Below are 12,343 nucleotides of genomic sequence, written 5' to 3' on the forward strand. Positions count from 1 at the left end.
GTTTCTTATTATTTAATAGGGCCTGTGGACAATTTTACTAAATAATAAGAAAAATATTACAATATTTAACTCAACATTTTTATTACATTATTTTACATTATTTTATATCATATTACACATTAGAATTGATATCATAGTGATTTTTCTTTTTTTTTCAAATAAGAAAAATCTTTTATTTAAAATGTTTTTTTTTGTGTGTCTGAATTAATAGTAATTAATTAAAAATGTATATATTTTTTAATTAAAATTGTCTTTATTTTTTTACATTTCTGAATTAATAAAATGCTGTGGACATTTTTTCAGACTATGTTGACAGCCATATCAATGAGTGCCATTGCTACAAACGGTGTTGTTCCAGGTAAGACATTGGCATATTACATTTATTGCTCTCATTTTGTATTTAAACAGGAAATGACATCATAGTCTGCATAAAACCAAGTTAAACCTCAAACACCCAGCATGAGTGATTATGGTGTTTATTGTAACCGCAGCGATGGTTTCCAGTAGAAATGCACTGCGGTCATTGCATGCGGTCGTCATGTTCTCTGTTTGACCCTGGAGTTCCTGTTGTTCTGTGTCACATTTACGCTTCGCTGATGTTTGTCTCCAGCTGGAGGCTCGTACTACATGATCTCTCGCTCTCTGGGCCCGGAGTTCGGAGGCGCTGTGGGTCTGTGTTTCTATCTGGGCACCACATTCGCCGGTGCCATGTACATCCTCGGGACTATCGAGATCCTCTTGGTGAGTGTTGTGTGTGCAGTTAAAGGTTACAGTCAGATTAGGGCCAGAAAATCCAAAGAGCAGAGATTTTAGAAACCGTTAATTAGCTACTAGGTCGTAAAGATCATCTAAGAATAACTTTGAAATTTCATTTGAGGAATTATTGAATGATTGGATGAGGTATTCTCAGTTTTTGCTGCCGATATAAAATCAAGCAACATGGTAAATATATATATATATTTTTATTTTTTGTAAGTTGATTTGATTTGATTTGAATTTAAAGCACTTTAATTTCACTTGCTGCCGATATAAAATTAAGCAACTTTGTGAATTTTATTTTATAAGAACTTCTATTTCACTTACATGAAAAAATAAATACGGGGTCCATGGAAAAGAAAATCCTTGTAAAAAAAAAAAAAAATTGTAACAGTGAAAAATAAGATTAAAATTAATTAAAAAATAAACAAATGAAAATGCTTAAATTAAATAAATAAATAAAAATAAGATTAAAATTAATCAACTGATTGATTTAAATAAATAACATTTTAAAATTTAATAAATAGTAAAAGTTGGACTTGAATACATTTAAAAGTACAGTGCAGAAAAAATGTAGTAATGTAACAATATAAACTAAATATTTTCTAAATAATTTGCACATATTTAGAATATTAAGTTTTTACAGTCTAAATTGGGTGTTTATACATGACAATATATAGCTGCCTTTAAAATTTTTGGGTGGGGGTCCATCACACAAAGATGGTCATAAAGATTGAAAACTGCTATTACTCTAATTTCTCCGAGATGCATTCTGTCAGATGATACTTACCAGTCCTATTCCCGTCATTTCCCCATGATTTCCTCTCTATTCTGTTCTATAAAATAACATCTTCTATCTGTGTTGTGTCACAGACGTACATAGTGCCCAGCGCTGCCATCTTTAAGGCGGAGAAGGCGGAGGAGGCGGACGCTCTGCTGAATAACATGCGTGTGTACGGGACGTGCTGTCTGACGCTCATGGCTCTCGTGGTGTTCGTCGGTGTGAAGTACGTGAATAAGCTTGCGCTGGTCTTCCTGGCCTGTGTGGTGCTGTCCATCCTGGCCATCTCTAAAAATGAGTAATATTTTATTTTATTTTAACACTTTTATTTCACTTACCTAAAAATAAGTAATATTTTATTTTATTTCACTTGCCTAAAAAATAATTATTTTTTATTTTATTTTATTTTATTTCACTTACCTAAAAATAAGTACATTTTTATTTTATTATTTATTTATTTATTTATTGCACTTTGATTCAAATAAAAAAGTATTTCAAAATCTGAAAATTTCTCTATTGAGAAAAAATTGATTTTTATTAAGCCAAATATTGCACTCTGTTACTCCAAAATGTTGGAGCCTTGTATTGTATGTTTTACAGCATCACCTATTTAAACTAAACCAAGCCTCTTTATAGATTGTAGCAGCGTCGGGCAGCTCTCTTTGCGTTATGTTGAACCACAAACACCCACAGCAGTGTTTGCTTCACAGATGAACACAGGCTTTCTCAATAACCACAAGCCTCCTGACAGTAAACTCTGATTTAAATCTGAATGCATTGTAAAGGCTGGTTTGTCCTCTCCAGGGTCTGTTTGTTGGGCAACCGCACCCTGCAGAACCACGGCTTTGACAAGTGCATGAAGACAGAAATAATAGACAACGTGACCATGACCACGAAGCTTTGGTCTCTGTTCTGTAAAGGGCCGGAGCTCAACGCCAGCTGCAGTGAATACTTCAGCCTCAATAACGTCACGGAGATCCAGGGCATTCCCGGCCTCACCAGCGGAGTCATTTCAGGTGAGAGCAGTAACTGAAGGCAACTTTTACCCTCTGTACTTTATTATAGAAACATAATCTTCAGTAACCTTTGAACTAAGTCACGTTATGGAAGTGGAATAGGTTGCACATGCCGTTTTGTGTTCATTTTAACTTCAGCTTGCTTGTACTGTTGGTCACTTTGGGAAGAAGTGTCTTCTAAATTATTATTCACTGTTCAAACTTATTTAGACGTGTGTGTAACTTTTATATGATGCGATGATGCCTTTGGACCTTGTCAATAAATATAAAGGCAGCTGTATATTTTCATGTATAAAAATACATTTTATTGTCTGAGAAAAATATAAAATGTGATATAAAGACAAAAAATGAAATAATTTTCCAAAATTAAATTATGCATCCACTTACCTAAAGTAAATATGTACATTTTATTTTATTTTTAGATTTTCATTATACTAAAACACGTTAAAATATTATCTTTTTATTAAGTTGACAGCATATCTGAGATATTTTTATTTTAGAAGCATAGTCCAAAAAAAGAAAAGAATGAAAAAAATATGGGGGAAAAAACAATTGATGGCATGATTTCTGACTAGTCTTAAAAAAAATAGATTGAAGTTAATTTATGAATTTAGTCAATGTAAAAAAAATACATTTAAACTTATTTCATTCATATCTGGAGTGTAAACTACCAGATTAATAGATTAATTTTGAAAGCCATAAAAATACATTTTGTTAAAAAATCTCTACAGTTTTTCACATTTCATATAATTTTTTTGAAATGAGTATTTTTTGTTTGTTTGTTTTTAGATTGCCATTATTCTAAAACAAATTCTTAAAATCTGGAAATCATTTACTTTTAATTACGTTTACAGCATATCTGAGATTTTCATTTTAGAAACAAAAATATTATGGGAAAAATAACAAAACAAAAATATTGCAAATAATGCTAAATTTACTCAATGTGAAAAAAAATAAAATGTCATAAGGATAATTCATTAATATCTTTTATATATTAATATAATTTAAACTAAACAAAAAATCACTTTTTCACAGACCCTAGATTGAAACCATTAAAGAGCATTAAAGTGACCTCTGACCCCAAATGTCTGTACTGTAGGGTGACAGAACATGCCAAGAGTTCAAGTGTAGGTCATCAGTGTGCATTTGTAATATCTTCTCTCATCATACGCCGTATGCCTATATATTTAGTTGTCATTGTAATCTTGAATATCCTTCAGGTTTGGGAAGCAAGTCACATTATGAAAGTAAAATAGGTTGCACATGCTGATTTGTGTTCATTCAGACCTCAGCTTGCTTGTGCTTGACATCTGAGACATGCGATGCCTGAATGAGACACGTCCTTGGAAAAAGTGCTCTTGGCTTCAAATGTACTTTAAGTGCATAAAACACACTTTTTTGCATTTGCATTTCAAGCAAAACCATATTGAAATAGTGCTGGGTGATAAATGATTTAATATCGAGATCACAATAAAATATCGTCCATAACGATGAAAAACTTCATCTCCAAAGCTGCTGAGAGTCACTTCAACAGCATTTCTCTGTTTAATTTGAGAAAAACGACTGTCTAATACACAATAAAGCTCAAAGATCTTCACAACTGCCAAAATAAAAATTCAGCTTAACTTGAAAAAATTATGACAGAAATGTTTGCCACTCTGTAAAAAATGATATGATTAGTAAGTCAAGTTTATCAATTTAACTAATCAATTATTTTAACCAATTTCAACATTATTTTTTAAGTTATATGAGATTCAACTAAATTTTTTAAGTCACTTTAATATAATTTAAGTTCAAATGACTTGTTCAGCCAATTTGATTATACTTAAAAATTTAAGGCAGCAACTGACTTAAGTTTTTATGTTGAAGTAGGTGGAAATTTTTTACAGTGTAATAATAATTATAATATTAATAATAATAAAGATTTTCGTAGTGCAGCATCTTATATGACAAAAAAATACAAATGTTTTGTTGTAAATGAATTGTTATATTTTCATTTGATTACATTTTAAAAGCTTAACTAAATTGTTAATGTTGTATTCATTAATTTCATTAGACACCATTTTTGATGATAAAGTTGATGATAAATTTAAATCATAAAACACAGAATTCAGAAAAAAATACTGTGGAAAACACAGAATTTATGTAAAAATAGTATGGATTTCATGCGGACCTCAACTAAAACTCCTACTCTGTGGAGTTTAAATGTGAACAAACAAATAAAAAAATGTTTAAAAGTTACATTTTAAAAAAAAGTTTAACCCTTAAATGCATACCTCGGGTCTTTAGCGACCCGGGACATCATTCTCTACCCTCTCCCTCCTTAATTTTTTAAAGTTAGACATCAGCTTTCTTAGTATTCCTCAGTCTATTCATTATAAACAATATAACATGAAAAAAAATAGTAAAATATAAAAGAATGCCAGTTTTCTGATTAATTTTTTGTGAAAAGTGTATAGGGTCGCTACAGACCCAAGGTATGTAAATGTGTAAGTATTTTTTCCTGCGCAACTATATTTACATATCTGACGACTCAATTTGTGCAACGCATCTTTTTTTCCTCAAGGTGGCACTGTTTGGTACACAATGATGACGTGATGTTTCACTCATAATTACCGCAGGCATAAAACAAACGAATATCATCTGCATACCTCGGGTCTTTAGCGACCCGGGACATCATTCTCTACCCTCTCCCTCCTTCATTTTTTAAAGTTAGACATCAGCTTTCTTAGTATTCCTCAATCTATTCATTATAAACAATATAACATGAAAAAAAATAGTAAAATATAAAAGAAAGCCAGTTTTCTGATTAATTTTTTGTGAAAAGTGTATAGGGTCGCTACAGACCCAAGGTATGTAAATGTGTAAGTATTTTTTCCTGCGCAACTATATTTACATATCTGACGACTCAATTTGTGCAACGCATCTTTTTTTCCTCAAGGTGGCACTGTTTGGTACACAATGATGACGTGATGTTTCACTCATAATTACCGCAGGCATAAAACAAACGAATATCATCAGCTTTGAATGGCTTTACTGCAGAGCAATTACTATATGCAATGAAATATAAATGTCACTGTCATTTGATGCTGGATGTGGTGAATAAGCTGCCAGTGATCAAAATATTGAATATGAAGTCATTGAAAACGATTGTTTTGAGAATATGGCTGAAATTGTGAATATGAGGCAGATGCTGAATGTACTGTGGAAGTGCGCTCTGACGATGACAGCGATTGTAAAATCATCTGCTCAAATTGAACCCTTTTAAGTTTCAAAATGAAACGAAATATGCTTTATTTTATTATTCTGTAATTGTTCTTAAAATATCAAGAGAGTTTTTTGCTATTGCAGCAGTTAGAGATCCATCCGTGCTGCATATATAGGTCCGGGTCGCTAAAGACCCGAAGATGTAATAATGATTGGCGAAACATTCATGCATTTAAGGGTTAAATTTATTTCCCCATTAATTTCTTTCCCTGTTAATGGTAAATGAATATTGTGATAAATATAGATACCGTATGATGTGGAAAAAATTATATTGTGATAATATTTTGTCCATACCGCCCAGCCCTGGACTGAAGTGTAATCTGTTTTTCTGAGTACATCTAATACATTTCCATGAGTGTAATTCCATGTTTTCACTCTGATGTGAATTTGATTAATTTGGTTTCTCAAATACAGATACTATTGAACCAAATGGCCAGAAATGAGAGCTTATCTCATTGAAATGAGTGCGTCTGTCAGCACATCTTGAGCTGTTCTTTGATTTGCACAGAGAACTTGTGGGGAAGCTACGGTCCCGCTGGCATGCTGGTGGAGAAGGCCATACCGTCAGTGCCGGCGAGCGACGCATCTCAGGACAAACACATGCCGTACGTCGTCAATGACATCACTGCCTTCTTCACACTGCTGGTGGGAATCTACTTCCCCTCCGTCACGGGTACCGTCACATCCATTACTCTCACTCTCGTCTCTTTGCTGTTCACTTTAAACTAAACTAGTTTGATCTGGGGGTGATCTGTCTTATCTAGTGCTCTCAGATTCACGTTGAGCTCAGCGGGGACGCGTGTGAACTCCCTGCAAACACAGCGATAGCGTTTCAGGACATGACCTTACTGTAACAACATGGACTGAGCTTTGGGAAGAGCCCTTCATGTTTGACTTGAGCTTTAGAGCTCTGGGGGATGTAATCAATATATACCTCAATAGGAGCATTTTACTTAAACAGTCGTTTGAGTGGAATTGTGACCCTGGACCACAAAACCAGTCTTAAGTGACAATTTTTCGATACTTTTGAGATTTACATCATCTGAAAGCTTTGTTAGGATCGGACAATATTTGGTCGAGATACAACTATTTGAAAATCTGGAATCTGAGGATGCAAAGAAATCAAAATATTGAGAAAATCATCTTTAAAGTTGTCCAAATGAAGTTCTTAGCAATGCATATTACTAATCAAAGCTGACATTTTGATATATTTACGGTAGGAAATTTACAAAATATCTTCAAGGAGCATGATCTTTACTTAATATCCTAATGATTTTTGGCATAAAATAAAAATCAATAATTTTGAGCCATACAATGTATTTTTGGTTATTGCTACAAATATACCCCAGCGACTTAAGACTGCTTTTGTGCTGCAGGGTCACAACTGAGAAGTGTTTGATAGGAAATACAGAAGTCATCTAGCTAAAATAATCAGCATTTTCCACTAAATGAATACAAGGAATTTTGTTTATATACAGTCAAAAGTTATTCAGACATCAGATATAATTTTTTATATTTTTTTACTTGTGGGTGCAGGACACTAGTCATATTTTATTACCATTTTCTAAACTATATAGTTTGACTGTATGTGTGTAACAATGTAAAACAGCAATACAGTAAATACTTATTACATTAAATATATATTATATAATATATACCTATATACCTGCATTATATATTATATAATATCTATATTTTACTAAAAAAAAAGGTTAATTCATTAAAAACTCATTCAGTGAACATTTTTGAATTGTTTCTTTAAACTGATTCATTGAAATGAACAGTTTGAACTGGAAATTAACAGAAATTGATTGAACTCACCAACTCTAAGCAGTGTTGTTTTAGAATTATTTATAGTATTATAGTATACATTATAGTATTTATTAATATATTAAATTATTTTTTATTATTTTATTTTAAATAATTTTTCATTTTAATTCATATTTTTAATTAGTGTTTATTTTTATATTTTCAGATTTTATTTAAAATTTAGTTTAAGTTTTAGTAGTTTATTATTTTTTTTTTATTATTATTTTTTTTTTTTTAGCTTTAATTTTTTTTTTTTAGTTTTAGTAATTTCCGAGCTTCAACTTATTTCAGTTAGTCATTAAAGTTTAGGTTTGTCATCTAATATTTATATTTTAGTTCAGCTTTTAATAGTCTCAGTTTTATTCTACAATAAATAAACCTGAATTCTGAATGTTTGTAATGTATCACTCAACTCAGTTATTCAGTATTTCAGATTTTTTCTGAACTACTTTTTTCTTACCATTTTTGAATGATAAGAATTTTATTTCCGCTTCTTAAAAACACTCTCATGTAGTTCCTCGGTCCTCCTCTGTTGTGCAGGCATCATGGCTGGATCCAACAGATCCGGGGATCTGAGAGACGCTCAGAGGTCCATTCCCATCGGCACCATCCTCGCCATCGCAACCACCACCATCATCTGTATCCTTAGTCTAGACCTGCCTAACACGTTATATCTTTAACCATGTATTGGGATCATAATCGAATCAATACTAAAATGCTGAAACTCAATGACTGAAGCATTAGTGTTGTGTCTGTAGAGTAGAGATGCTGTTAGTCTTTTCTGGTTTTCTTAGCGTGTGTAACTCAGATCTGTCCTGCGTGGTGGTGTTCGGCGCCTGCATCGAGGGTGTGGTGCTCCGAGACAAGTGAGCGCTTTCTGCTTCTCCTTTCCCACTCATAATATCTTCATTTTCCTGGATAAACATACAGGCAATCTACTTTAAACAATGGCTGATGTCTGTGCGAAGCCTGTTTGTGAGCAGCTCTGCACTGCGGGTCAATAAACTCTTTATACAGTATGCAATATCTCAAGATTATATCACAGGAAAATGCTTGTGTCTGTTCCAAAACCTAGTGTGCTGCCTACCTAGACAGCGTTTAGATGTTCCAAAGATGCACATATACACTGTGTAAAAAATATAAAAAAAAGTCGAAACTAAATAAAGGTTATTGGAGTGAATTTTGCAAGACAATACTATTTCAGTCTTTCTACCTCAAAATTTCATGTTTAATTCAATGTGTTTTATTATTCAATGTGCAATTATTTGTGAAATTGACTAGCAATTTCTGAGTAAAAATAGTTTAAAAGTAATTTTTTTACAGTAAAAAAAAAAAAACTGAAATATTTGTATACTTCATTCAATACTGCTAGGTGTCAGTGGATTAAATTAGAAATATTTTTGTTTGCCTATATTTTATTTCAGCTTTATTTCAATTAAGAAAATTGATTTACAATAACAATACTGTTTTTACTTTTTTCTTTTTTTAATGTTATTTATTTTTCATTTGGTTTTTAATTTAATATTTATGTTTTATTTCAGCTTTATTTCAATTAGCAATGAATTTGTAATAGTTTTAGTTTGGTTTTATGCAACAATAACAACACTTTTTGCTATTGAATTTTGAATCAACGATAGATTCCTTTTATAAAATGTATTTTAAAAATTCTAAATACTAATGCTACTTCGATTATGTTACTATTATAAAATCGTATTTGTGAAATTTACAGGCAATTTCTAATTTTTATATTTGTATGTCTTATTCAATACTGCAAGGTATTAATATAAAGTGGTTTAATTTAGAAATACCTTTGTTTACCTATATATTATTTGTTGTTGTTCATTAGGTTTGGAGACTCTGTTAAAGGGAATTTGGTGATTGGCACGTTGTCCTGGCCCTCTCCCTGGGTGATCGTGATTGGCTCGTTCTTCTCCTGCTGTGGGGCGGGGCTTCAGAGTCTCACCGGCGCCCCCCGGCTGCTGCAGGCCATCGCGCGGGACGGCATCGTGCCCTTCCTCCAGGTACGAACGCATCAGATATGCCTGATATCTCATGATATCATATATCTATAATATATGATATTTTGAATTAGCTTTTATTTTTAGATTTTCTGGCTTCATTTTAATTTTAGGTTTAGTAATTTTGTTATGTGCATATGCCAATTATATCAGTTATATTATTTTTTTGTTTTTAAGCTTTATTTTTATTTAAGTTGTAGTAATTTTAGTACTTCATATTAAACTTATTTTATATTAGTTAGTCATTTAAGTTTAATTTTTTCATCTTATATTAATATTTTATTTCAGCTTTATTTCAGTTAGTGAAATTGATCACGGTATGGCTCGCGGGACGCTTGGTATTCTTTTTTTCGTTATCTTTTTTCCCTATCACGTATTTTAGTAATCATCATAAGTTAGATATCATTTGAAAGCTTAAAAACTCAAAATTCATCTTGTGAATCCCATTTTGAAATCGGACATTGCGTTAACAACTTCAAAATCTTTTGGCAGTCTCCTCCCCCTCAGTGGCCAGTGTCAAGTGTCATATGATCAAATGTATTACGATATTTTATAATCAAAACTTTATATAATCCTGACAAAATGCATATCGTCAGAAAAGTCTGAGTCTCAAGATTCCATATTTGGTTATTTTGTGATGGAAGCAAAATTGTGAAAAAATGTTGATAAATTTGTGACAGGAAAATGCATTTTAAAAATTCAATGAAGTTTGAGTGTCACCCGGTGGCTGTTTTTGGTATAACGCCTAAATAAAATCTCCCAGGAACCTGTTTTTTTTTTATATCGACTTCAAATTTGGAGCATAACTTTTTTAGACATATGGCTTTAATTTGAAAGCAATTTTAGAGTAAAACATTCTGTAAAATAATTATTTTATATAAAATAAAAACTTTATAGTACAGTACATTTTCTTTACAGTAAACTTAAACTTCTATAACTTTTTCATACTTTCATTTTTTTTAAATGATCACTTCAGCAATAATCTGCTGGCCAGCTGACCCAGTGCATTGTGATTGGCCGAACACCACAAGCACGCAAATTTTATTAGTTTTAGTTAGGTTTATAAATTGATTGGGAATATGGGAATTAAAATGGTATTTCCTTCAACCGGTGTAAGAAGCTTTCAGAGTATTTGATGTTTGTTAATGACAGTGCTGGTTAATACCAGATTACCATGGTTTATTATAGTAACAATAACTGTTTCTATGTTTTGGTATGGTAAGGTTTTCAGACGTTTCATTAGATGTCTTTTGAATCATTGATCATATCTCAGTGTTATTCTACACATGAACTGTGTCATCTGCTGGTCTCTCAGGTGTTTGGTCATGGGAAGGCCAACGGAGAGCCGACCTGGGCTCTCCTTCTGACGGCTGTGATCTGTGAATGCGGGATTCTCATCGCTTCTCTGGACGCTGTGGCGCCAATCCTTTCCATGTGAGTCTCATGTCTGAGCTGTTTCTCCGTCAGTGTGGCGACAGACTGTGTGTTTGACTGTGTGTTGTCTCTCCTCAGGTTCTTTCTCATGTGTTATCTGTTCGTGAATCTGGCCTGTGCCCTGCAGACGCTGCTGAGGACGCCCAACTGGAGACCACGGTTCAAATACTACCACTGGTGAGAGACAAGGCATCTGCTGTACGGCTTTAGTTTGGGGTCGAAAAGATTTTTGAATGAAGTCGATTTATTTGATCAAAAATACAGTGAAAATTGTGAAATATTATTACAATTTAAAATAGCTGTTTTCTATGTGAATATCTGTTAAACTGTAATTTATTTCTGTGATCTAATCTGAATTTTCAGCATCATTACTTCAGTCTTCAGTGTCACATGATCTTCAGAAATCATTCTAATATGCTGATTTGCTGCTCGAGAAACATTTCTGATTATTATCAATGTTGAAATCAGTTGTGCTGCCCAATATTTTTGTGGAAACCATGATACATTTTATTTTTCAGGATTCTCTGATGAATAGAAAGTTCAAAAGAACAGCAATTATTTTAAATATTTTTTGTAACATTATAGTTGTCTTTACTGTCACTTTTTGATTCATTTAATGCTTCCCTGCTGAATAAAAGTACTTTTAAAAAAAATCTTACTGACCCTAAACTTTTAAATAGTAGTGTGTATTTTTTATGTATATGTGACCCTGGAGCACAAAAGCAGTCTTAAGTCGCTGGGGTATATTTGTAGCAATAGCCAACAATACATTGTATGGGTCAAAATTATAGATTTTTATGTTGTATCTCAGCCAAATATTGTTCTATCCTAACAAACCATACATCAATGGAAAGCTTATTTATTCCGCTTTTGTATGATATATAAAACTCAATTTTGAAAAATTTACCCTTATGACTGGTTTTGTGCTCCAGGGTCGCATATGTACTTTATTTTTTTTTCCCTAATAATTTGGAGCTTTTTCACAGTCCAGTCAATTCCATCAAGTCTCTTCAATAAATATGCAATCAAAATGGACTAATTTTAATCTTGGTGGAGGTGATTTATATACAAAAACTGGAGAACCAAAGTTCAATAACTTACAGTGGGTACGGAAAGTATTCAGACCCCCTTCAATTTTTCACTCTTTGTTATGTTGCAGCCATTTGCTAAAATAATTTAAGTTAATTTTTTTTCCTCATTAATGTACACACAGCACCCCATATTGACAGAAAAACACAGAATTGTTGACATTTTTGCAGATT

General features: G+C 32.4%; 1 protein-coding gene across 1 annotated transcript in view; it reads left to right on the forward strand.

Annotated features, from left to right (window-relative positions):
- Positions 1–12,343, forward strand: part of LOC107686998 (solute carrier family 12 member 7-like) — a 79,558-nt gene that overhangs the window by 50,813 nt on the left and 16,402 nt on the right. Inside the window, exons 5-14 of the mRNA XM_016484136.1 lie at positions 304–358; positions 611–741; positions 1,630–1,835; positions 2,342–2,553; positions 6,329–6,493; positions 8,170–8,268; positions 8,438–8,495; positions 9,476–9,650; positions 10,963–11,081; positions 11,160–11,258. Of these exons, the coding sequence (XP_016339622.1) occupies positions 304–358; positions 611–741; positions 1,630–1,835; positions 2,342–2,553; positions 6,329–6,493; positions 8,170–8,268; positions 8,438–8,495; positions 9,476–9,650; positions 10,963–11,081; positions 11,160–11,258 (1,319 nt within the window). The remainder of the gene's footprint in view (positions 1–303; positions 359–610; positions 742–1,629; positions 1,836–2,341; positions 2,554–6,328; positions 6,494–8,169; positions 8,269–8,437; positions 8,496–9,475; positions 9,651–10,962; positions 11,082–11,159; positions 11,259–12,343) is intronic.

This window comes from Sinocyclocheilus anshuiensis, unplaced genomic scaffold (assembly GCF_001515605.1).
Source record: "Sinocyclocheilus anshuiensis isolate Anshui unplaced genomic scaffold, SAMN03320099.WGS_v1.1 scaffold601, whole genome shotgun sequence".
Taxonomy (NCBI): Eukaryota; Metazoa; Chordata; class Actinopteri; order Cypriniformes; family Cyprinidae; genus Sinocyclocheilus; species Sinocyclocheilus anshuiensis.